This window comes from Mustela erminea, chromosome 7 (genome assembly GCF_009829155.1).
Source record: "Mustela erminea isolate mMusErm1 chromosome 7, mMusErm1.Pri, whole genome shotgun sequence".
NCBI lineage: Eukaryota > Metazoa > Chordata > Mammalia > Carnivora > Mustelidae > Mustela > Mustela erminea.
This window is the reverse complement of record NC_045620.1, coordinates 5,987,983-6,012,821: the sequence shown is the minus strand read 5'-3', so window position 1 is coordinate 6,012,821 and position 24,839 is coordinate 5,987,983. Positions and strand designations below refer to the sequence as shown.

The 24,839-nt window shown below is 44.2% G+C and overlaps 2 protein-coding genes across 6 annotated transcripts in view; one reads left to right on the top strand and one right to left on the bottom strand.

Annotated features, from left to right (window-relative positions):
* Window positions 1-14,630, bottom strand: part of AURKA (aurora kinase A) — an 18,362-nt gene extending 3,732 nt beyond the window's left edge. The window contains exons 1-6 of one of the 3 annotated variants that reach the window (XM_032350285.1): window positions 14,546-14,630; window positions 10,263-10,309; window positions 7,342-7,621; window positions 6,018-6,072; window positions 4,720-4,911; window positions 3,711-3,849 (exon numbers count right to left, since the gene is read on the bottom strand). In XM_032350285.1, the coding sequence (XP_032206176.1) occupies window positions 3,711-3,849; window positions 4,720-4,911; window positions 6,018-6,072; window positions 7,342-7,621; window positions 10,263-10,304 (708 nt within the window). In that variant the 5' untranslated portion in view covers window positions 10,305-10,309; window positions 14,546-14,630. The other 2 variants (XM_032350282.1, XM_032350284.1) reach the window with 2 other exon arrangements.
* CSTF1 (cleavage stimulation factor subunit 1) lies at window positions 14,624-24,839 on the top strand. Of its 3 annotated transcripts, none has more exons than XM_032350281.1 (6): window positions 14,624-14,723; window positions 17,908-18,108; window positions 19,679-19,956; window positions 20,103-20,300; window positions 21,125-21,515; window positions 24,246-24,839. In XM_032350281.1, the coding sequence occupies exons 2-6, from the start codon at window positions 17,940-17,942 to the stop codon at window positions 24,503-24,505; spliced, it is 1,296 nt and encodes a 431-aa protein (XP_032206172.1). In that variant the 5' UTR covers window positions 14,624-14,723; window positions 17,908-17,939; the 3' UTR covers window positions 24,506-24,839. The 3 variants fall into 3 exon arrangements, with proteins under 3 accessions (XP_032206172.1, XP_032206170.1, XP_032206171.1); XM_032350279.1 differs by lacking the exon at window positions 14,624-14,723 and adding an exon at window positions 14,794-14,898; XM_032350280.1 differs by lacking the exon at window positions 14,624-14,723 and adding an exon at window positions 14,813-14,932.

Below are 24,839 nucleotides of genomic sequence, written 5' to 3'. Positions count from 1 at the left end.
ACAATTGATGACTTTTGTTTTTTTTTTAAATTTTTTAAAGATTTTTATTTATTTGACAGACAGAGATCACAAGTAGTCAGAGAGGCAGGCAGAGAGAGAAGAGGAAGCAGGCTCCCTGATAAGCAGAGAGCCCGACGTGGGGCTTGATCCCAGGTCCCTGAAATCATGACCTGAGCTGAAGGCAGAGGTTTTAATCCACTGAGCCACCCAGGCGCCCCAACAATTGATGACTCTTAAATAAAAAAAATTTTTTCGAACCAAATTAGTGTTTAGCATAAAACACTAGTTATCCCTATACTAAGTTATTTATTTGCTAATACAGCAGACAGGATACTGAAGGAAGAGGGAAAAACTGATAAGCTAGAATTCATCACCACATGGCGATTTATGGCCTAATAGCAATGAATTATGATAATACTGAGAAACTGGCACAAACCAGGGAGTCAGACATGTAAACAATTAAAAAAAAAATTTTTTTTTAAACTTGCCAAGTAGTCAATTCCCATTTTAAAACCAAGATCAGGGGCAGACTGGGTGGCTCAGTTAGTTAAGCATCGGCCTTCAGCTCGGGTTGTGATCTTGGGGTCCTGGGATGGAGTCCCTTATGGTATCCCTGCTAAGAGGGGAGCCTGCTTCTGCTTCTCCCTCTGCCACTCCCCCTGCTTGTGGTCTCTTACCTTTTTTTTTTTTTTTTAATTTATCTTGTCAGAGAGAGAGAGAGAGAGCGAGAGCGAGCACAGGCAGACAGAGTGGCAGGCAGAGTCAGAGGGAGAAGCAGGCTCCTCGAGGAGCAAGGAGCCCGATGTGGGACTCGATCCCAGGATGCCGGGATCATGACCTGAGCCGAAGGCAGCTGCTTAACCAACTGAGCCACCCAGGCGTCCCTGTGGTCTCTTACTTTTATGCTCTCTCTCAAATAAGTAAATAAAATCTTTAAAAAAAAAAAAAAAAGCTGGTGTTAGACCTCTCCAGCACCTACCTCCCTTATCAGACTGTGAATATGTGTAAAAGTCCCTAATATTTCTCTACAGTTAGTTCTATTTGAATTAATCAGAAAAGGGAAACAGGAGTGTATAAATAAATATTCATTCTAACTTCTAGGCAATCTAGAAAGAACCAAGCTGGGCACCTGGGTGGCTCAGTCATTAAGTGTCTGCCTTTGGCTCAGGTCACGATCTTAGGGTTCTGGGAAAGAGCCCCACATCAGGCTCCCTGCTCAGCAGAGAGCCTGCTTCTCCCTCACCCACTCTCTCTGCATGTGTTCCCTCTCTCAAGGTCTCTCTGTCAAATAAATAATCTTAAGAAAGAATGAACAAACCAACCAACCAAGCTTTCCTTTCCAATAACTATGTGCTTATATCAACATAAACTCCATCTGGATTAAACAAAAGGTAGTAGTAGTGTAAGTATTAACTGCCAATTAAATAAGACAAGTAATTAGGTTAGCTAATATTTGAAAAGTAAAATGAATCTATTTCTACTTAGCTAAAAAGCAAATGCTTAAGTTTAAAATGCCTTTTTTTAAGATTTTATTTAGTTATTTGTCAGAGAGGGAGAGAAAGAGCACTAGCAGGGGGCACAGCAGGCAGAGGGAGAAGCAGGCTCCCCGCTGAGCAAGGAGCCTGACATGGGACTCGAACCCAGTACCCTGGGATCATGACCGAAGCAGAAGGCAGACGCTTAACCAACTCAGCCACCCAGATGTCCCTTGAGTTTAAAATGTCTTATTGCTGAGACAAGACCAAAGGGTCATTCACCAATAAAGCTATGATTTCAAAAGTATAACCACCTGAAAGTAATACCATTTAAACCAATACCAAAAAGCAACTGAGTGCCCATACTACCCAGAACAATCAGCTGTCAGTTCAACAAAGAACTGCCCAGACTCTCTATTTCTTCAAACAAGTAATTTCACTCAAATAAAGCAGTGCAATCCACAGGGGAAAAAATAAAATCCAAAAACAAAAACCTGCTTATGTTGAACTTTAAGATTAGATCCAGGTAAGAGAATGAAAAGACAAGCCATAGGCAGGGAGAGAAGCTTTAAACACATGTGATAAAGGACTTGTCTCCAAAATATACAAGAACTCTTAAAACTCAAGACGACCAAAAACCCAATTGAAAATGGGCAAAAAATCGGACAGAGACCTCAAAGATGATCTACAGATGGCACATAAGCACATGAAAAGATGCTCATCTTCGGTCACTAGAGAACTGCAAATTAAAACGAGGTCCCATGCACACCGATGAGAGTGACTGCGATCCAGAACCCTGACAACACCGGTCACTAGTGGAGGAGGAGGAGGAACAGGAAAACACGCATGGGGGGGAAGCAAAGATGGTCTGCCTTCGGTTTAACAGATTTTTGTTTTTTTGTTTTTACAAAGCTACACATGATCTTACTCACAAGCCATTTTTCCAATCTGTTGAAAACTTACGTCCCACAAAAACACTCAAGCAGATGCTCAGTGCGGCTTTATTCATGATCACCAGTGACCAGAAGTGACCAAGATAACCTTCAACGTGAACCAAACGACATCGTGCTGCAGAGTTATTCGGCAATAACAAGTGAGCTCCCGTGACCGCGCCCTATGCCCACTGAAGGACACAAGTGATCCTTCAAGGCTTAGAGTTGTCCCCCCTGCCCCACCCCGGGCTAACTGGCTCATCATTCTGATACCACCACCCATATACATAGGAACTGAATAATTAAATGGTTGGTGGCTGGTAGGATCTAGATTTTTCAAGGTTGGAATGGGAGGCTACAGATAAATAAGGGGAAGAGGGTAGAATGAGCCACATGGCACCGGACTCATGTTTTGCTTAATGTAGTACAAATGGATAAAAATACAGATATGTGAATATATACAGATTCAAATACATATATATGTCCCTGTTCTGTCTGCTGAGGGCCTAGGCAGAAGGACACTCCAGCAGCAATGAGCAGATCTAGCTCCCAGATCTTGGTTTCTAATAACATTTTTCGATAAAAGGAACAATGTTGGGGGTAAGACAAAAAAACCTAAAACAGGGACCATGTGAAAGGGATGCCAAAGGCCAAAGCTCGAACAATTTGACCAGCAAAATCAAAGAGTATGAGATTATAACTCGAAGTTTAAAATAGCCATGAGTCCACATTAATAAATGACGGAGTAAATGAGAACAGACCAATCTAAGGCACAAGAACCCTCCATGATGTACGCGGACAGATGTGGGGGTGGATCAAGCCACGTTCCTTCTTCAGTGTCGGCGGGACAGAGCACTGCGCAGCATGGAAAGACAGAAAGAATAACTTGCCGGCAGAGAAATCTAACGAGTGTGACACCTCAGCCAGGTCACCAAAGCCGAGAGCCCCAGCCATAAGCCAGGTTTCTAGTAGGGACCACACTAATGGACAATGAACAAGAGAAAAGAAGTCTGCACTATCTCCACATTCTTGAAATCCAAAACTATTCTAAAATAAATTGTGTTTTAAAAAGAGGGCAAATATTCATATATACGTTTCCACATAAAGCAGCTGTAGACACAAACCAGCCCCAGTATTTCACCTGGTACCCGAGTTTACCCATACTTAGGGTACAACTACGGTGCTCTCATTCCTTCACTCAAACACCTGACCCCATTAGGCTCCCTTAAGCCGCTGGACACACTGTTACGTAGCACAGGAACAGAGGAAACAGAATTAGTCGGGACAATAAATGAAAACTTACAGTAGCAGTTCTCTGCTCATCAAACTTCGACAGTTTCTGAAGTTCTCTGTAGACAGCTCCGAGAGGTGCATATTCTAGAATTAGGTAAACTCTGGTGGCATCATGGAAATAGCCATACAGTCTGAGGATGTTTGGATGCCTGCAACAAAGGATGCATGCTTTAACGCCTGGTTCTGGAAAAGATCCAAAAATCTGTACTAACTACTAACCAACCCCCTCATGTAAAACTAATGAAAATTGGTCCTGGACACAGATTCCTCCCCTGACACATACCCCCCACCTGATTTGAGAATGGGGAAAAAAAACAAATACATCTGCAGTCAGTGACAAACATTACAAGGTATGAATGGACCTTGGGTTTAGTTAAGACGATTTCCTTCCTTCAGACCATCTTTATTCTTTGGAGGAAAAACTCAGCTAAATGTTAATTCTTTGCACATTAGAGAAAGAGAGACATGGTATTCCCACAGCATTCTGATCCCCAAACACTAGAAGACACAACTTCAAAGCCATGTTCAGCTGAGGACTTGGGCAGCTGAGAACACGGCCCAGGACCACAGCCTTCAGCTCCTGCCAGCGGTTGCCAGGGAAAGATACAGGCATGATGCGGGCAGATTTGTCAGTATTAACGACTGATTCAAGTCTGCAAAAAATAGTGAAGGCAAAAAAAAAAAGAGAAGAAAAAGACCCACTGGCCAAAGTCAGCCTGCAGAGGCTGCCAGTCTGCAACCTCTGCTTAGAGCTCAGAAGTTCTCACTCCCCTTCACTACGCATGTGCGCACACACACACACAAACTTGGCTACACATGTACATAATACATTAACAAAGCATAAACGTAAATAAAACGTAAATAAAAGGGATTTTTAAGGACCACACTTGTCTAGATAAATTCTTAAAAAATGACGAATTAAATCACGCTCTGCAGTCCTACGGAGCAGGCTGCCATCACTAACTCTCAGTGACTAAGTTCTGCACCACATGCTTTGGAACATCAATCTGGAAACTCACCTGAGGTGGGACTGTATTTCTACTTCTCTTCTCAGCTGATGCTCAACTCCTGCTTTCTCCAGTTGAGCCTTAAATAATACTTTAAGAGCCAGGATAAACTTGCTTTGTTTTTCTCTCGCCAAGTAAACATTACCAAACTTTCCTTTACCCAGGGGACGACCAATTTCAAAATCTTCCAAAGCCCATTGCCTTCTAGGAAAAAATGTGAACATTTTAAAATATGAAGAAAACAAATCTTTTCTAACAATTTATTAAGGAGTTATAGATATATCTATCAATAATTTTATATTTGAAGTCATACTTAATATGTACCTTGGCAAGAACCAATCCAATAACCACTCTATGTGAGTCTCCACCAACTTTAAACCCCCACTCCCTCACTTGCAAATGACTGTATGAGTCTGTGACAAGGAACAATCTGGACTTTTAGAGCTAAAGCACTAATGCAAAGTGTCCCAAGGCACTACTACACTCTGAATTACAGACCCATTACCACCAGCACTGAAGATCACAGGAAAGGTTTGGTAAGTAACTGGAGGAAGTCTTCAGATCTGTCTGTGGGTCTCTCAAAGACTAACCACAGCCTCCTCTTCTATTCCAGAGAAGCTAAGCTCTCTGGGGTGGAGAATCTGGGGTGGATGAATCAAGGGGGTTGGATCCTACAGGGCTATGAGGTGAGAACCCCTGGATTTAGATTCTCAGAAAGCTGCTATCATAGGCAGATAAAGCACAAAAGCCTGTGGGTTCATTCTTGGCTCCTCCTCCTCCATTCTAGAAATTACATTCTATATTCTAGAGTCTAAACAGTTCAGATTGGGCTCTCTGCTCGACAGGGAGCCTGCTTCCTCCTCTCTCTCTGCCTACTTGTGATCTCTCTCTGTCAAATAAATAAATAAAATCTTAAAAAAAGTCACATATACATGTGTCATAGTTTTGCAACATGACTGCCTTTTGTTTAACAAACTTGCTCTTTTGTATAAGAATAGAAATATAAAAACATACCTAAACTATCTGTAGTGGTTACTTCTGAGGGTAAACTTATTTTACACATTTCTGTAACAAATTCATACAGGTTCTTTTCTAAATTTGGAAAGCAATAAGAAAAGCTAAGCTTGAGTCCCTAGTAAACATCATTAAAATTCCTTTTTTTTTTTTTTGCAAGTTTAGAATTTAGAAACATTTTTATTTTCTGAGTGAAAATATAAAGACCTTTTTAAATATGTTCCCATAATTAAACTTGCAATGGTGTATTCTACTAAAATGATAGCACAGAACTTTGTAAGTAAGATAAAGCTTACTTTTTTGATTCTTCACTTTTCTGTTTTGTTGCCAGTTCCTTTTCAGAATTACTTCCTATGTAGAATAAATTAAAAATCCATTTTTAGAATAACTACAATTATTTTAGAATAACTGTAAGAATTAAAACCCCATGAACAGAAATGAAGAATGGTCACCAAAATATTAATGGTATGCCCAGAACGGTCAGTCTGGGCTATTTTTAGTTTTCTTTATAGAAAAAAGATGATCACACCATAACCTGACTCATACCAGGTGAAGTCTTTATAGATTTCTGAAGTAGAGATGAGCAGATACATATACAGCTAGGCCCTCTGATAATTTCAAGATTTAAGACTATGCAGATTCGGGGGCGCCTGAGTGGCTCAGCGGGTTAAGCCTCTGCCTTCGGCTTGGGTCATGATCTCAGGGTCCTGGGATCAAGCCCTGCATCTCGCTTGGCGGGGAGCCTGCTTCCCCCTCTCTCTCTGCCTGCCTCTCTGCCTACTTGTGACCTCTCTCTCTCTCTGTGCCAAATAAATAAATAAATAAATAATCTTTTTAAAAAAAAGAAAACAAAAAAAGCCATGCAGCCTGAAATTTCCTGCTAAGCCTTTAATGCTTTGGACATTCTTCACCTGGTGTCCAGCTGCACTTTAAAAACTCAGGCACTGAGTGCCCAGCATCCAAAGTCTGCCCCTCAAGGAGCATGCTCGCCAAAAGTCCACGTGCGAACAGTATGATGCAGACCCAAAACACGGTCCCATCTACAAAGCTGGTAAATGATCCCCGGGACTACCCTCCCTGCTGCACCCGGCCGAGGCCGCTGCAGGCTTTGACCGAACCCCCACCAGCTCGCCTCCTGTCAGCCACCCTGCAGTGCAGTGCTGGGACCTTCTACGTCATTCCAGGCGTCCAGAGGAAGCCTCTTTCTGAAAGGCCAGCCCCTCCTCTGCTCAAAAACCTTTCAGCAATTTCCCCATTCACAGGGGCTGACGCCCCACTCCGCGACACAGCCACAGAGCCTACCATGACCTCACCCGGCTGGGTAAGTCCATCCAAGTCCATCCACTTCCCTGACCGCCCTCCACATGCCCAACCTCGGAACTCTTCAGTTCCTCAAGCACACAGGAGGGTAGGAAGCCGCTCTCTATCCTGGGTGTGGGGCTGGCGCACAGGAGACACTGCTCTCCAACCCGACATCAGATTCTCTTCCCGTCCGCGATAAGGATGAAGTACATGGGAGGGCTCCAGACAGTAAATGCAACCTGCCCACTCACACCCGCTTCATGTAAGCAACTAAGATGAAGAGTAACTATCCAACAGAAGTCTTGAAAGCTGATTTACCAGGGGCTGATGATGATGGCTGCTCCTTCTTTTGAGTATTATTCTGTGGCCTAGAGACAGGACGAGGGACACTGGTTGCCTGCAATTGCTTCTGCTTCAGATTCTGAACCGGTTTATGGCTGGAGACGAGCTTTTGTGCTTGTGGAGGAATCCGCTGGGAGGAGTTTGAAGGACACAAGACCCGCTGGGCTTGGCCAGTATTTGCAGATAACGGATTTGGAGGAGGAATTTGCTGAGTCACCGGAACACGTTTTGGACCATCACCGAGTGCAATCGTGGTCTAGGTTAGGAGGGAAAAATTTCATGTCTTCATGAACAAAAGCTGAGTATTTTGACAATTTTGCAAAGTCTGTCTTCTAGTATAACAAAATATTGAAGGTCATTGATAATCCATGGAAGGGGAAAGCTACTTGCATCAGCACTCCCAGAGGATTTGGTTAATATACAGCTGAAAGGAGTATTAAGGGTGCCGCCCACCCACCCCAACACCCCACCCCTAAAACCTTGCTCCTATAAATAACTCTTCATTTACTCAACTTCCATCTGAAGAGTGAGACATCAAACACTTATCAAGAATTCTCAATGACTCAGAAATTATTACTTACCAAAAAGCTACAACACAGAAACTTTATACCAAAAATCCCAATTCCATAAAATTTCTTTGGCGATACCATACAGATATTTAGAAAAAAAGACAAAGAAATATGTCAAAATATTCATCAGTGGTTAGGTTTCAGAAGACAGTCTGAAAGGCGCCTGGGTGGTTAAGCATCTGCCTTTACGATCTCAGGGTCGTGGGTTCGAGCCCCACCTCGGGCTCCCCACTCAGCAAGGCGCCTGCTTCTCCCTCTGCCTGCTGCTCCCCCACTACTTTTATGCTCTCTCTCTGTCGAATAAATAAAATCTTTAAAGAAATAAAAGTCTGAGTTTTTGCATTTACCTGATTTTACACAAAATACTTAACTACTATTAATTATTTCCTAATGTTTCATCGTCCAAGTACTTACAAAATAGGTCTGAGCCGAAAGAGTTATGGCAAAGAGGAAATAAATGGGTTCTTCGAAAAGTTATGCCAAAATATACTATTTATATGCCTGTAAGTAGGGGATCACGAGCTTAAAATATCGTTAATTCTAAGACCTTGAACTAATCAAACTAAACTTCAATGGAGGAAATTTCCTCACAAACGGGGGAACAATGCTGGCAAGGGAAGCCTCAGAGCGCCTCATAAGAGATGGTTTCCAACTTCCAAGTAAAAAGTCAGTTACTCCTGAAATTAGCAACCTCCACAACACAGCAGACATTCAGGCAGTGACAAACACTTCACACAGAGCAGCTTTTTTTAAATGATCTTTATCAGGGGCGCCTGGGTGGCTCAGGTCATGATCCCAGAGTCCTGGGATCAGCCAGCATGGAGGGGGGCTGTCCCTGCTCAGCGGAGAGCCTGCTTCTCCCTTTCCCTCTGTCCCTCCCCCTATTGGTGTACATGTGCTCACTCACAGGCTCTCATATATATCTATATAAAACCTTTTAAAAAATAAAAAATAAAATGAGCTTTATCATAGGAATTGAGAATCAAATATAAGGACTCAAGTTAGCCTTTTTCTGATTGGTTATTTTAGACTTCCAGCCAGTAAAAAAAAAAAAAAAAAGAAAAAGAAAAAGGTTACATATCCATTTATTTGAAAATGAAAACTTCTCATACCTGTCAGAATGGCTAAAATCAAAAACACAAGAAACAAGTGTTGGCGAAGATGTGGCGGAAAAGGAACATTCGTGCCCTGTTGGTAGGAATGCAAACTGGGGCAGCCACTGTGGAAAACAGTATGGAGGTTCCTCCAAAAGTGAAAAATAGGGGCATGTGGGTCGCTCAGTAGGTTGGACATCCAACTCCTGGCTCCCGCTCCAGTAATCTCAGGAGGTCCAGATATGGAGCCCCAGGTCGGGCTCGGCACTGAATGTGGAACCTGCTGAAGAGTCTCTCTCCCTCTTCTCCCGCCACCTCCCACACCCTGCTCATGCATGCTCGCTCAAAAAAAGAAAACCACCACCAACAAAAAAAAAACAAAACACCACACACAAACACGCATGCACACACACACACACAAAAAAAACAAAAAAATTAAAGAAGAGAAAAACTTCTACAAAAAAGAAACCACCCCCCACCAACACACAAATCAAGAAGATTTGTGTTTTTATGCTGACTTCCTAGAAGGAATAAAATCTGGGGATTGTTTACATTAAAGATGTTTCTATAAAGACTCATTCACCCAGCTGCTCCACAAATACTCACTAAAGCCCGGGGTCTTTCCTAGGTGAAGCCTTCCTGGGTTCCAACATAGCCCAATGTGTACTGAGCACCCCTTGGCAGAACTACTCAGGTCTGTTCATTTACACATATTTTGGGAAGGCGTGTACTGGCTCACATAACTCCCCAAAAGGGCTAAGTTCCTGAGTGTGAAAGACCATGTGCTTTTCACCATGTAATCATCCCTGCATCTGACACAGCATCTGGCTTAAAGTGGGTACCCAGGAAATGTTCACTACAATGCAGCCTGACGGCCTCTGAGCTTACCATTCCCCGAATGCTGCCCAGAACAAACTAGAGCAAAGCAATTTCACTTCTGGCAAGCAAGGAAGCACAGGCAAGTATTGTGCACCTGTTGTGTACAGTGTTACCTCCACACAATACAGGGATACAGATACTTAAACAGCTAGCTAGAAGACAAAGCAGAACAAAATAAAAGCTACAGTGACAATCCACAAAAAAGTATTGAATGCCAAGAAAAGGGACTGACATCCAGTAATGGAGTAGAGAGTTCTAAAGTTACAATCCAAAGTAAAAGTAAAAGGAATTCCAGATATAAAACCAACCTCTTGGGTTTTATAAATTGATCGAGATTACAGATTATTCAATTTACCTTCAGAGGCCCCGCAATGCAATTCTCTTTAGATCTGTCCATGATGCCTGAAAAGAAAAAGAACCACCTTTAATTTATACAAATCCTCATGCTTCCAAATGCTGTTATGCTAGATCAGGGTTATAGTTCCTGATGAAAAAAGCTTCCACAATACAGAATTTCATACTTTTTCTTTGTCCAAATGAAGCTAGCAAGGGAGCCTTGTTTTCTTGAGTGACATAAGGGACAGGTGTGAGGCCTCCAGCCTGCACCGCCTCCCCTCCCTGGGTCCTCCCGCTCCACCAGCTCGTCTCTAAAGGACTCCGTCCGTCAGTGAGGAGCCTCCTTCCAACCCTGCTGCCTTTTAAAAGCAGGTCCTTGGGGCACCTGGGTGGCACAATGGATTAGGCCTCTGCCTTCGGCTCAGGTCATGATCTCAGAGTCCTGGGATCGAGCCCCACATCGGGCTCTCTGCACAGCAGGGAGCCTGCTTCCTCCTCTCTCTCTCTCTCTCTCTCTGCCTGCCTCTCTGCCTACTTGTGATCTCTGTCGGTCAAATAAATAAATAAAATCTTTTAAAAAGATAAAATAATAAAATAAAAACAGGTCCTCACAGAGCGCCTGGGTGGCTCAGTGGGTTAAGGCTCTGCTTTCGGCTCAGGTCATGATCTCAGGGTCTTGGAACTCAGCCCCGCATCAGGCTCTCTGCTCAGTGGGAAGACTGCTTCCCTCTCTCTCTCTGGCTGCCTCTCTGCCTGCTTGTGATCTCTCTGTCAAATAAATAAATATTTTTTAAAAAGGCAGATCCTCTCTTCCCCGTAACAGATTCCGGCGAGGACAGCATCTTCGCCCTCACCCTTCAACACTAAAGCTCCAGAGCAGTCATCCACACTCACCACATCCACCATTCCTCTCCGCCACTAGCCCTCCCCCATGATTCTGTCTGGCTCATGATTGACCTCTAGCGTCACCAAACTGGCGTCCCCCAGCAGCGTTTGACTGGGTGGCTCTTTTCCCACTCCCAACCTCTGCTAGCTTGCAGGGGGGTCCCCCACACCACCAGCTGCCCTACTGCAACCTCCTTCGCTCCATCAGCCTCTCTTCTGCCAACCTGAAAGTCTGGGGGTGACTCAGAATGAGTCCTTTGACCCCACTTCTCCATCCCCACCCTTCCTAGGGTCCCTCATCCAGCACCAGGGCTCTAAACAATCTTTAAGATGATATGAATTTACATCTTCTACCCTAACCTCTCCTCCGACCGCCAGACTCCTACCTACCTGCTCAGTATTCCCCAAAAAGGCCTGTCAAACACCTCAATCCCAGCACATCAGGAAAGAACCTCTTCCTCCTTCTGGCTTTTCTTCCCCTCTGCTCTCAGGAGCAGCCTGAGCTCGGGCCCAGAGACACTTTCTTTTGCAGCTGTCCTCACTCCCTACAGGACCTCATCCAGTCTCCTGGCCCTCAAAAACATTCAGAGGCTCAGGACCTCCAGATCTCTAGCCCAGAACTCTCCCCTGAACTCCTACCACCTAGGAAACACCTTCACCTTTAATCGGAGATCCCTCAATTTTAAAATGTCTCAAACTGAACTCCTGCTCCCTCCCTACCCCATCTCTCCCCCCCTGTTCTTGCAGACATTCCCATCTCAGTTCCCAGCAAGCCCAGCCTGCCGGTTGCTCAGTTCACTGTCTTTTACACGGTTCTCTCTCAAACCCCACATCTAATCCATCAGCCTATCTTGTCAGCTCTACATTGAAAAAATCACTGCTCAGCACCTTTAATACTACCACCGATCAAACCAATGCTCTCTCCCTTCAATTCTTTGCAACAAGCTCCCCGTGGTCACTCTGCTTCCACCCTTGCCCATTATAGTCCATGCACAACACTAAGTCAGCTATGTTGGTCAGTTCCTTGGTTTGGAAGCTCCTCATGGTCCCTCAACGCAAATTCAAAATCCTACTTGCATAGACAGGCCTACAGTCTCATAGAGTATGGACCCAGACCACCATTTTTGCCTTATCTCCTCTTGTCTATTGCACACCAGCCATACAGGGCTTCTTTCTTTCCTCAAAGCAGTCCCCTGCACAGAGCCTTTGTATTTCCTGTTCTCTCTACCCATTTGGCTCTTCCCTCAAATAGAAGTGTGGCTTGCTCCTTCATTACAGTCAAGTCTATGCTGAAATGTTGCCTTTCTGACCATCTTGCTTTTATTTTCTTCATAGCCCTTACTTAACATCTAACATAACATTGCTTGTACTTGTAAGCTCCATCATGAGAGTGAGGGCTTAGTCCCATTTTGTTTATGTTGCCTCCTCAGAACATGTCTGCACAGTTCCTATACCAGTGTTTGGGAAATGAGTTAATCCATTAAGAAAGCACATCAATAATGCAAACAGTTTATAGCACTTACTAAGCCCATACTGTGAATCAGACACAGCAACCTATCAAGTAGGTAGAACATAAACTCCAACAAAACAGAAACCTCTCTGTATTTTTCCTACCCAGGTGTTCTCTAATTCTATAATCCAATCAGAAAATGTTCCCCACCCCCACACTTTCACATCCATTTCACAAATAAGCAAATAACTCTGCCCTGAAGATGGAACCACAGCTACAGAGCAAGGAGTCTTTATATCAAACGGGTTAGGAGAAATGACAGAAAGGAAAAAGGAGTTACAAGCTTGTGTTACGCAAACATTAATTTCACATACGCTCTTATGCTTTCTTCACTCTCCCGAACGATCACAAGCAGCAGACTAATGAAGATCACACAGGCTTAAAGACATTCATTCAATAGTCTTCCACAAAAGCTAGATATTTGCCCCAGCTGAATATAGTTTACCCTCTCAGGGAGATGAATAATAAAAAAAGAGAATGGAGTAAGATTCTGATCCACAGATTCTGGAGAGCCCCAGGAAAACTGTTTCTCAAATGATTCCAGTGCATAGCCAGGTTCACATGACCCAATGACCTTCACAAGATCCCTGCAACTCAAACCACATATCCTACTATTCTAAACAGGAAACTGTTAAAGATTGTACAGCACTGTGCATTTCGACTTTTTCTTCACCAAACCTGCTAGTGTCTGCACAGACTCAAGAGGAGAATGGGAATGAGTATGTGGCTGAGAAGCATTTAATTCAAAGAACAAGAAAGGGTAAGGAGAGAGGACGAACCCTTGAAAGTTTAGGGCAGTAGCTCCATCTACTCCTGGAGGGCATTTGTTAGAAATGGAGACTTTGAGGCCCAACCACAGACCTAATAAATCAGATTCTGCATTTTAACATCCCCAGACGTCTAGTACGCCTTGGCCTTGATCACTGGTTGTCCACGAAACATCAGAATCACCTGGGAAACCTGACAAACTACAGACACCTGAGTCCTCTATGCCCAAGCTCTTCTGATTCATTAGCTGGGTCTACATTTTTCACAAGGACCCTTAGGAATCCCGTTAAACGCGGTCCAAGATCTGCAGTTTGAGAAGCACCGGCCAAAGAAAGCCTCTTGGAGGAAGTTTTCATTTATTCACCCCTCCTCCATCCATTCATCCCCTTGAGGGTCCCGCCTGGCTATTCTACCCAACGGAGCCCCCGGTAAGCCACACTACTGTTTTCTTTTGCAAGTTCTCGGGTCAGTTCGTCGTCTGGCGCCCCACGCCCGCTAGAACACAAACTACCGGAGAGCAAAAGCCCTCCTATTTTTTTCTTACCCAGGTGCTCACCGAATACGAGAACCCCATCAGAAAGCACCCCCACCCCCAATGCCCCCAACAACCCCATGCACCGCAGGTGTTTAGTAAACACCAAGCGGCATCTTACCGGGTGCCCCAGGACCCGGAAGGAGAGGGGACAGAGCTGGGAAAGCACGGGGTGGGGGGGGGGGGCAGGGAGAGGAACAGGAGGGCTGAGGAGGACAGAGGAGGACCAAAGTGGCGACGGAGTCACCAAGGGAGGCCTCGCCTCCACTCTTCCCCGCGGGCCCCGCAGCCCCACCGCCTTCTTCCTTCCCACCCGTTCCGCCGCCCGCTGAACATCCACCCAGGCCCGCCGCCCTCGCCCACCCGTCTCACAGAGCTGTCCCAGGGTCTAGGAACTCGTCGGCTCCCGCCTCCGACCCGAGGCAGCCGAGTGCTCCTTGGAGCTCAGCCGTTAAGATTCAAAGTCTTCATTTTAAATAGGAGTTAAACCCTCTGATCTGAAAGCTGATTGGCCTGGGCCAGAGAGGCGCTGCCTTTTGATTGGTTCACAGCCAACCCGACGGCTTGAGTCACATCCAAGGCGGTGACAGCGCGCAGGCGCACTTGCCCGGTAAGGCCCCGGAAGTGGTGGAGCCAACCGCCCGCCAGGCTTTGGCCGTTCTAGCGCCCGCGGTGCTCTCCGGGATCCGACATTTGTCCACGAAACAGCATCTCCCTGGTGTCAATCAACGTTGTCGCACAAGAGGGAAAGTCCGAGGAGGTTAACGAACCACTCGAACGCGCCAGTAAGTAAGATGGCGAGAGGGGCAGGAGAGAGTGAGGCCGATCGATAGCGCAGCGCTCGGCGTTTCGCCCTTTGCGCGTGCGCAGGGAACGTGCGCTCAGAGCGATCGATTGGGCAGAATTCGCGCCTCCATTTTTCTGGGAGAGAGCGGGAGATCAAGAGAGCCGGACTAGAGGGTACTGGGGCCCTGGGATGCATGGAGAGCGGCTGGTGCGGTTCGCTGGGGTCTTTATGGGACCACAGGAAAGATGAGCGGGGCGGGAAGGCCGGATAGTGAGAGGGTTGGCATGCGCCCTGAGTTGCCCGGCCGGGCCTGCACACCCCCCTCTGTTCCTCGAAGGCCTCGCTCCGTCCCTCGCTCCGTCCTTAGTTCGCTTCTACCGCGGGATGGTAGCGGAGCCTCGTGAGGGGCCATGTGTGTCCCCGCCCTGGTCCCTCTTCCAGTTCCGGGTGTAGACAGTTCTTGCGGCTTGTTCCTCCCGTCCTCGGGCCTCGGCGTCCTCATCTGCAAATTGGGGGTGGTAATTGGACCCAGCGAGCGAACGTTCTGGGAGACTTGAGAAGCGGGCCTCGTCCTTTTCTTTATCTTTGTGTGCCCCGTGATGCTCCTGGCGTGAGGGCAGAGGCGGGAGAGATTTGTGGTTAAGTTCTGGGCGCTGCTGTGGGCAGTCCTGGCGGCCACTTGACGCGTTACGCAGCCACATTTTATTTTCAGTTTCCTAACTTCTTTGTGCCGGTTTCATCATCTCTTTTGTGTCCAGGTGTTGTCTACACAAGCATAGATTTGTATACAGTTGTTTCTACGTGTGCTTAAATACTTCGATTTCATTCAGTGAGCTAACGCTTGTAAAGTGCTTAACACTGTGCCTGGCAAGTACTTAATAAATGTTAGCAGCTGTTATTAACACCCGTCAGTGCAGCCCAGTAAGGCCTGGTGCTCTGAGGTCAGATAGCCTGGGTGAGTTAACCTCTTTGCACCTCAGGTTGCCTATCTCTAAAACAGGATTAGGTGAGTATTAAGTGAGATAATGCATACAGGTTGCTTGCACGCTGTGTGTTATATACTACACTTATGTCTAATAGATTTTAACTATTATTAGATTTTTTAAAGATTTTTATTTATTTGAGAGCAAGAGAGGGAGCAGGAGGGGCAGAGAGAGGGGCAGAGGGAGAAGCAGGCTCCTCCACGAGCAGGGAGCCGGATTCGGGAATGGATCCCAGGACCCTGGGGATCATGACCTGAGCCAAGGCAGATGCTTAATGGGCTAAGTCACCCAGGCGCCCCTGTCATTAAATTTTCAAGGAGCGCTACAGGTAGTCATCAGCAACACAGTCTAGAGTTAAACCATCTGTATTCTAGTCCTGCTTTCTCCATGGGACCTTGGACAAGTTATTTTCCCTTCTGATCTGTAAATAAGATTACAGGATCTCCTTTACAGAGTGGTGTTGAGGACTAAGTAAGAAAAAACATGCTAAATACTCAGTACCTGTTATTTATTCTTATGGTCAATAGCTTCAGTTATTCTCCAGAGGGAGTTAGAAAACATGGTTCCCCACCCCTTTACTATAAGACACCCGCCTTCCAGAATCTTTCCCGGTAAAGTCCAGGCAGGGCTAGTGTTACTGCTCACTCCTTTCTGGTATTCCTCTCTCTCCCCTGTGCTCTTGCAGTTTCTTGTCTGCCTGCAACTTCTCTTCTTTATTAACAGCCCCAGACTCTTGTGGCCCTCTGATAGCTGTCCAGACATACATATACATACAGACATTGATTTTTGGAAGTCAAATTATGCACTCTTGTTCACCATTTGTACTGACTTTTTTTGCATAGATCAGAAACCATCATCTGCAGTTTTCATTTTACTTTCTAAGGAAGACCTTAACCACTTCTGAACCAATCTAAGGGCACAATCCTTCAGATTTTTGCCCTTTTTATTCATGTTTTTATTGTTGTTTTAGCCATATCCTTTTTGCCAGTATTTTATTAAGCAGTTCATCTTTGAATCTTTCCAAAGCATTCAATTTGATTTAGTTTTCATAGCATCGTGGCTTTTGTGCCCTTGTGTTTCTCTTTACTATGTAATTATATTATGTAATATAACAGATTTAGTTACCTTAAAATGTGTTTTAATGAACATAACTGGGGGGTGTCTGGGTGGCTCAGTCAGTCAAGCATCTGCCTTCGGCTCGGATCATGATCTCGGGGTCCTGGGATCAAGTCCTACATTGGCTCCCCGCTCATCAGGGAGCCTGCTTCTCAGTCACACACTCTTTCTCTCTCTCTCTCTCTCTGTAAAATAAATAAATAAATGATTTTTATTTTATTTATTTAAAAAAAAAAAAAAAAAGGAATGAACATAACTGGGGCTCCTGGGTAGTCGTTAAGTGCCTACCTTCAGCTCAGGCCATGGTCCCAGCGTCCTGGGATCCAGTTCCACATGGGGCTCCCTGCTCAGTGGAAAGCCTGCTTCTCCCTCTCCTACTCCCCCTGCTTGTGTTCCCTCTCTCGCTGTGTCTCTGTAAAATAAATAAATAAACCCTATTTTAAAAAAATGAACATAACTGACATGAGTAAACATGTAGCTCAGCTGGTGGAAACAGTAGTGTCTAGACATTCAGCAATAGCAGCTGTCTTACCTATTGCAAAAACCAGTGTCTTTTTTTTTTTTTAAGATTTTATTTATTTATTTGACAGACAGAGATCACAAGGAAGCAGAGAGACGGGGGGGGGGAGGGAGGGAAGGCTTCCCCTCTCCCAGGACCCTGGGATCATGACCTAAGCCGAAGGCAGAGGCTTTAACCCACTGAGCCACCCAGGTGGCCCAGTTAGTGTCTTTTAACAGAAGAAATAGAAGATTCTAGGATAGCAGTATAGAATTAAAATGGCAAGCAGGTAGTTTGACAGAAAAAAAATTGACAAAAAGTTCTGTAATATTCTGTAAATATTAGCTAACATGAATTTGAATAACATGATTTCACTGCTCTGCACACACCATTCTTATTTAACCTTCACTAACTTACTTAACAGCTGAGGAACATGATCTCAGAGGAAGGAGGTTGATGACCAAAGATGACGCGACTAGTAGAGCTGGGATGTGCTCCCCCGCACGTCTGACCAGATTGCTGTGTCGCCTCTGTGACTTAGTAGTGCCTCTGCCCTTCACCACCCCTCTTTTCTCATCTTGCAGCCGGCAAGGAGATTGGCTTCCTCTTCTCCAAGATGTACAGAACCAAAGTGGGCTTGAAGGACCGCCAGCAGCTCTACAAGCTGATCATTAGCCAGCTGCTCTATGATGGCTACATCAGCATTGCTAATGGCCTCATTAATGAAATCAAGCCTCAGTCTGTTTGTGCGCCCTCGGAGCAGCTGCTGCATCTCATCAAACTAGGTAGCTTTGAATGCAGATTCATTGATTCCGTGACAAGGTTCCCGATGTTTTCACAATCAGAATTGTTCAAGATTATTTTTGTTTCGTTTTAGTGCCTAGTATGTGTCAAGTTCAGTGCTAGATACTGAAAGAGTAAGCAAACTCCAAATTATGACGATTTCGTGCTGGTTCTAGCCTCAAGCTCTGTATAAGAATTATCTGAAGCGTTCTTTCATTGTAATATGGTTTCAGATTTCAGCTCGAATGGTGTTTCAGAGAGTCGTCTTCTCCTCTTCTAAAATAACCTGCTATCTTCCCCATACCTCCTCAGGTGCTCTAAAACAACACTTCCATTTCTTTCGTAATAGAATCACTGTCTGAAATTTTCTTCACTGTTTCAGGTTGTTTCCCACGCAGTCTGTACTCCCCAGAAAAGACAGTAAGCTCAATAAAGACCAGGATCTTGTCTTGTTCAACAGTATATCCTGATGCTTGCCTGGGTTGTAGAAAGCACCAGAATGACCATAATGTTTATACCCTTTGACTTAGCAATGCCAATTTTGATAATTTTTATACGAATTTGAGGAAATAAAATGAATACAACTGAAATACCCAAAAATAAGAAGTTAGTTGTGAGTATTCTTGTATCCATCACATTGGGTCCGGCAACATGATATAGATAAACATTACACTGGCCAGATGTTTATTCTGATGAGTAAATGAACAAGTTACAAAATACCATATAGTGTGGTTCTATTTTTAAGAATTGTAACAAAGGTCCAGAAGAATTTCATTCCACCATGTGAATAGTAACTATCTCTGGGTGATCTAATAGAAGATCATTTTTATTTTTGTGTTCATCTGTATTCCTAATTTTTCTTATACTTAATAAACATACTCTTTATGTGATATGTGAAGTTATTTTTAAATTTAAAATGCATTTTCTTGAGAAACTTCTGTTTATTTAAATATCAACATTCTTTCAAATATGTTTCACTAGTGTTACTGCTAACAATGTATCTGACTTAATGAGCCTCAAAGCTGCTACTAACAGATCTCAGCACTAAAATACTAAAATACAGAATGGGAAAAAATGGACAGCATAACTACAGAATTGCTTTTTTTTACATTTCTGTAGTTGTAATTAAAGTAGGAAATTTTGGAGGCAGAAATTGGGGGAGCTGATGGAACCTCTTGGAATCTAAGCTTCCCTGATCCTTACTGCCTATAGGGTTGTCACTGTGCATGCACCTCGGTCGGCAGACATATTTTGTGAAGGGCTAGATGTCCTGCAGCTCCAAGAAAGAGTAAAGTGACACTGGATCCAGAATTTCGTCTTGGCTTTTTAAAGTAACATTTTTTCATGCACTTAATTTTTTTTTAAAGATTTTATTTATTTATTGAGGGGAGAGACCGCATGAGCAAGGGGAAGGGCAGATGGAGAGGGAGAAGCAGGCTCACCGCTGAGCACAGAGCCCAATGCAGGGCTTGATCCCAAGAGTCTAGGACCATGACCCAAGCTGAAAGCAGACACTTTAACCCACTGAGCCACCCAGGCACCCCTCATGCACTTAATTTTTATTCCTTTCAGGAATGGAAAATGATGATACCGCAGTTCAGTATGCAATTGGTCGTTCAGATACAGTTGCCCCGGGCACAGGAATTGACCTGGAATTTGATGCAGATGTCCAGACCATGTCCCCAGAGGCTTCAGAGTACGAAACGTGCTATGTCACTTCCCATAAAGGACCGTGCCGCGTAGCTACGTACAGTAGAGATGGGCAGTTAATAGCTACTGGATCTGCTGACGCTTCCATAAAGATACTTGACACAGAGAGAATGTTGGCCAAAAGTGCAATGCCGATAGAGGTAACAATGCCAGTGACGCGTGTGCTGTGTGCCTGTTGTTCACTGGGAGAATGAGAGACCAGTAGACCAGACTTAACTTAGCATAGTTGGGTACTTTGAATCAGACAGATTTTAGAGTTTGAGCACCTATTTTCTCATTGGTCTAGGTCATGATGAACGAGACTGCACAGCAGAACATGGAAAACCACCCAGTGATTCGAACGCTTTACGACCACGTGGATGAAGTCACATGTCTCGCTTTCCACCCAACAGAACAGATCCTTGCCTCTGGCTCAAGGGATTATACTCTTAAATTATTTGATTATTCCAAGCCATCTGCAAAAAGAGCCTTCAAATACATTCAGGTTAGGAATGTTTGGAAAGGAGCTTTACATTTTTTTCTTAAAAACTAAGAGTTATTATTGTATGACTATTCCCTTTTTTAAAGTAGGCTCAGTGATCATCCTATAAAACAGGAGCAACAAAGACGCATGCCTCAGGTTGCTCGGGAATCCGATTTGCATGGACTCGTGGTCCGCATGCTTCCTGTGCCCACCTCCGTGGCTGGTCAGGACTGCTGGCCACAGTTTATGCAACAAGGGTTCACAATCTGTGTCACTTTTTAAGGGTTGCAGAACCCTGTTTAAAGATAAAACAGACCAACTTGGCTGAAGTGTAACTTAATGGCAATCAAAAAATCATTCCATTGAAACTCAGATGTTTCCCGGAAAAGTGACATTTGGTACTGTATTTTGAGTTTGAAGCTCAGAAATACTAATGTTTTGGTAGTGGCTTCTACCTTTTTATAATTTAACTTAGTTTTTTTACTCAATATTTGGAGACCCAGGACAAACTGAAGAAGCTCTTCCCGTGTACAAGTTGTATTTATCCTTGTTCGTTCATATGTGAATGTATCCTAGCCCGATAGTGTTCCATTCTGAGTTCACCCGATGTTAATTTGGAAATAATGAAGCTCGCTCCTGCGGTTTTTGGAATAAGTAATCTCACCAGGAAATAGTTTTTAAAATCTCTGTTCAAATGATACTCTAGAAAGTTCATTGTTCCTTCTTATACCTGTGTGACATCTGACCATTGTCTTAAGTATTCTTTCCATTAATGAAATACTTTCCGCATTTCCTCCAGATTTAATTGTTCACCAGTTGGTCACTTAATGTCTCTGTCCCAACAGGAAGCCGAAATGTTACGCTCCATCTCTTTTCATCCTTCCGGAGACTTTATACTTGTTGGGACTCAGCACCCTACTCTTCGGCTTTATGATATCAATACATTTCAGTGTTTTGTCTCATGCAATCCTCAAGATCAACACACCGATGCTATATGCTCCGTGAATTACAATCCTAGTGCCAATATGTATGTAACTGGTAGCAAGGACGGCTGCATCAAGCTATGGGATGGTGTTTCAAATCGATGCATCACAACTTTTGAGAAAGCCCATGATGGTGCCGAAGTTTGTTCTGCCATTTTCTCCAAAAATTCGAAATACATTCTCTCCAGTGGAAAAGACTCTGTAGCTAAACTTTGGGAGATATCGACAGGACGAACGCTGGTCAGATACACAGGTATGTGAAAAATTGCTATTACTTAATGTTTCTGAAGCATTTTATGGTTTCCAGCACCCTTAAATCCTCACGAGAGCCACACAGTAAATGTATGCATTGAGCAAGGCAGGTGTGATTCCTCTTTTAAATAAGAAATCGAGGCTTAGACATTAGGTCATTCAGCCAAGGCTGCAGGTCATAAGAAGCAGAGCTGGAAATAGAACGATAGTTTCATAACCTTATTCTTCTCCATATTTTATGGCTTAAATGAGATCTGATTCCATGCAATTAACATTTGAGATTCTGGTGGTCCATTTGTAAACCAGTGGTCCGCCTTCTTTCCCAGACGTAGAGCAGTCCAGAGAAAAGCCTGAGTTAGTGCGTCACAGTAAATATATGCGTTAGGGAAAGAAGGCTGAGAGGGAAGATCTTGGCCTATTCCTAAGACAGCCGGTGTTGGTAAAATACTGTGTCTCATTCCCTGTTCCTCAGAGCTGCAAAGGCTATTGTTTGGTAGAAAACCTCCAGGAAACTTCAGCTAGTTTCCTGTGTTGTGAGATGTTTGTGTCATACACTAAAATCACCAGGACCGGAACTTAATAAGAAAACAATTTATAAGGGCCTGGCTGTGGTGGTTATTAGTGAGCCTTTTAGAAAAGTGAAGAGGTGGAGACTGAGACATCTGAACCACTAGGGTGCAGCACGACCCCCTCTGATCTGTCTCCTGGCCGCCAGAGTTCGCATCCTGCCATCTGTCTGGCTTCTGACACAGGCGGTACAACTGACAAGTCTTGTGGAAAGTCATTTTTATCATAATTCTTGGTGACTTTGTTGAAACACTATTTTATGGAGCTATTTTGAAGAATTTCTTTAATTCTTATTGTTCAAGGACTGTGTGCTTGTTGCAAAAAGAAGATACAAAAGTGATCGGAATGAAAGTGGGAAAACCTCCATCTTCAGAAGTAACTGAGTGCAGTGTATCAGGAAGGGTGCATGCTAGAGTCTCGAGATTTATTGTGTTTGTTTTGTCTTGTGACTATTGGGATGTTTCATGCTTACATGTGGCTGATGAGTTTGTTTTGGTGGAGAATTGGAATTTGATGTAAAAATGAGATTCTACGGAATTTGTATGCAAATTCCCTCATTTTCTAATTCACAGGCTAAGATTCCATGGCAGCATGCTTAGATCTGTGTTTCCAGCTCAAGTGTCTAGTTAGAATTCAAAGGGTTCTTGAAATATTGAAAGATAAGGAAAGACTATCAAGTGTTAGAAATTTCAATGTTAAAAATTAATTCAGAACACTAAAAATGCTGAACCAGGGAAGCAGTGCGCAGAGCTTGTGAAGTGGACACATGCGCAGTCAGTGAGCTCCAGGAGAGGGCAAGGTGACTGGCAGTTCTGTAAACCTAAGAAATGGAAATGGAAGTATCTTTCTGTACGCATCAGGTGGCGGGAATTTATAAGATTGCTGTTACAGTGTATTGATCAACATTTTAGGAAATTACATATTCTATTGTTAGGAGTGTCAGCTGGTAAAGTATTTCCACTGGGCAGGTTGGTGTCCTGTATCAAAATTTTCAGCATCAGGCCTACGAGGTGCACTCTTAGAAATTTAGTCTAAAAAGACTGAGCAAGCATGCACGTGCGCACACAGCAAGGTTCCGTGCCAACGAAATCTAGAGTAGGTGAAAGGGAGAGAATGAAGTGAATTGTTCGGCATCCTTTTCACAGTACGCAGCCTTGAAAAATAAACACCCTGCAAAGCTCTATGTGTGTTGTACCCTATGCAGATCCTGGCAGCCACCGTGTGAGTGGGTGCTGTCATTACCCTCCACAGAACAGAAGCGAAATTGAAGGCATAACAGGGCGATGTGATCTGTCCATGTTCGCATCACTTGTAAGTGTTGAGTCCAGATCTGACACCAACACTTGTATTTTTATCCATGAAACCATAGTCCCTCCTCACAGAGCTCTGCTCCAGCCTGTCGAATGAAAGCAGTGGTGTGTGCCCTGCTTTACAGATGACAGACAACGTACAGAAATTTGGAGAAAGGGTGTTCATCAGAATACTGACTCTGGGTGCAAAACTATCAGGCAGTTGTTCTTTTTTATGCTTCATACAGTATTTTAAACATAAAATCTGTATTTTCCTGGTCCTAAAAAAGCCTAAAGTTTCCTTTTGGAGAGAAGATGTCCATACATCGCAGTAATTCTGTTTTAGGAATTTAATCAAGGAAATCATGTGTTCAGTACAAAGAATTTGTTGCAGTGTTATTTGCGATCAGATACAAACTAAATGCCTAGCAGGAGAAGAATTAACTAGTAATAGTGCTTCCTAACAATGGTGCATTTTGCAGCCAGTAAAAAACATGGAAGAACGAATGTACCCAACAAAAAGTTTGTTTTGGTGGAGAATTGGAATTTGATGTCAAAATGAGATTCTACGGAATTTGTATGCAAAAGACATATAGCACCAATTTTGTATCTTTTCTTAAGATGTTTTTATGACTAGAGGTACATCAGAGCATTCACAGTTAGTTGCCCGAGGTAGCAAGCTGGGGTGATTTTCGTCTGCATGCTTTTCCTGGAGCATCCCAAATTGCACAACAAATGTGTATTCCTTCCATTTTAAAATGCTGTTTTGCCAGGGACAGGATAGTTAGCCAACGTGCGAGAGTCCGAGGATGGAAAACATCAACGTGGACGGCTAGCCTTGGCACTCAGACCCGTAACCTCTCATCTCTGTGCAGGTGCCGGCTTGAGCGGGCGGCAGGTGCACCGAACACAGGCCGTGTTCAACCACACTGAGGACTACGTGCTGCTCCCCGACGAGAGGACCATCAGCCTGTGCTGCTGGGACTCTCGCACGGCCGAGCGCCGCAACCTGCTCTCCCTGGGCCACAACAACATCGTGCGCTGCATCGTGCATTCGCCCACCAACCCCGGCTTCATGACGTGCAGCGACGACTTCCGAGCACGGTTTTGGTACCGGAGATCCACCACGGACTAACCCGCCTCCAGGATCTAGGGTTCTTGTCTCGAGGACTGTGCCCCTTCTGCCCCCGCGCCCCATCAGCAGCTCCGGTCGTAAGTCACTGCACCACCTGGCAGGTGTGCCGCCATCTCTCCGTCCTTCTTGGATTTGTACAAAAGAATCTTTTTTTACCTTGATGTAGAATCATGGTGGGAAAAGTTGGAAACGCAGATCTGTGCGGTGGTTCTGCATTCACTGATTATTACAGTGTGATTTTCATCGGTTTTGTAAATACAGGACTTGCCATTTCTCTTGAATCTCTTGATCATTTGAAGAAGGATAGAGTATTAAAGTGCTTTCTAGATTTCAA

What these genes read in the sequence shown, in the direction of transcription:
- CSTF1 (XM_032350281.1), top strand. Translation starts at nt 17,940, where the DNA reads ATGTACAGAACCAAAGTGGGCTTGAAGGACCGCCAGCAGCTCTACAAG. An exon ending in GCTGCATCTCATCAAACTAG is followed by an intron (nt 18,109 to 19,678) that starts GTAGCTTTGAAT and finishes TATTCCTTTCAG; the next exon opens with GAATGGAAAATGATGATACC. An exon ending in AAAGTGCAATGCCGATAGAG is followed by an intron (nt 19,957 to 20,102) that starts GTAACAATGCCA and finishes TCATTGGTCTAG; the next exon opens with GTCATGATGAACGAGACTGC.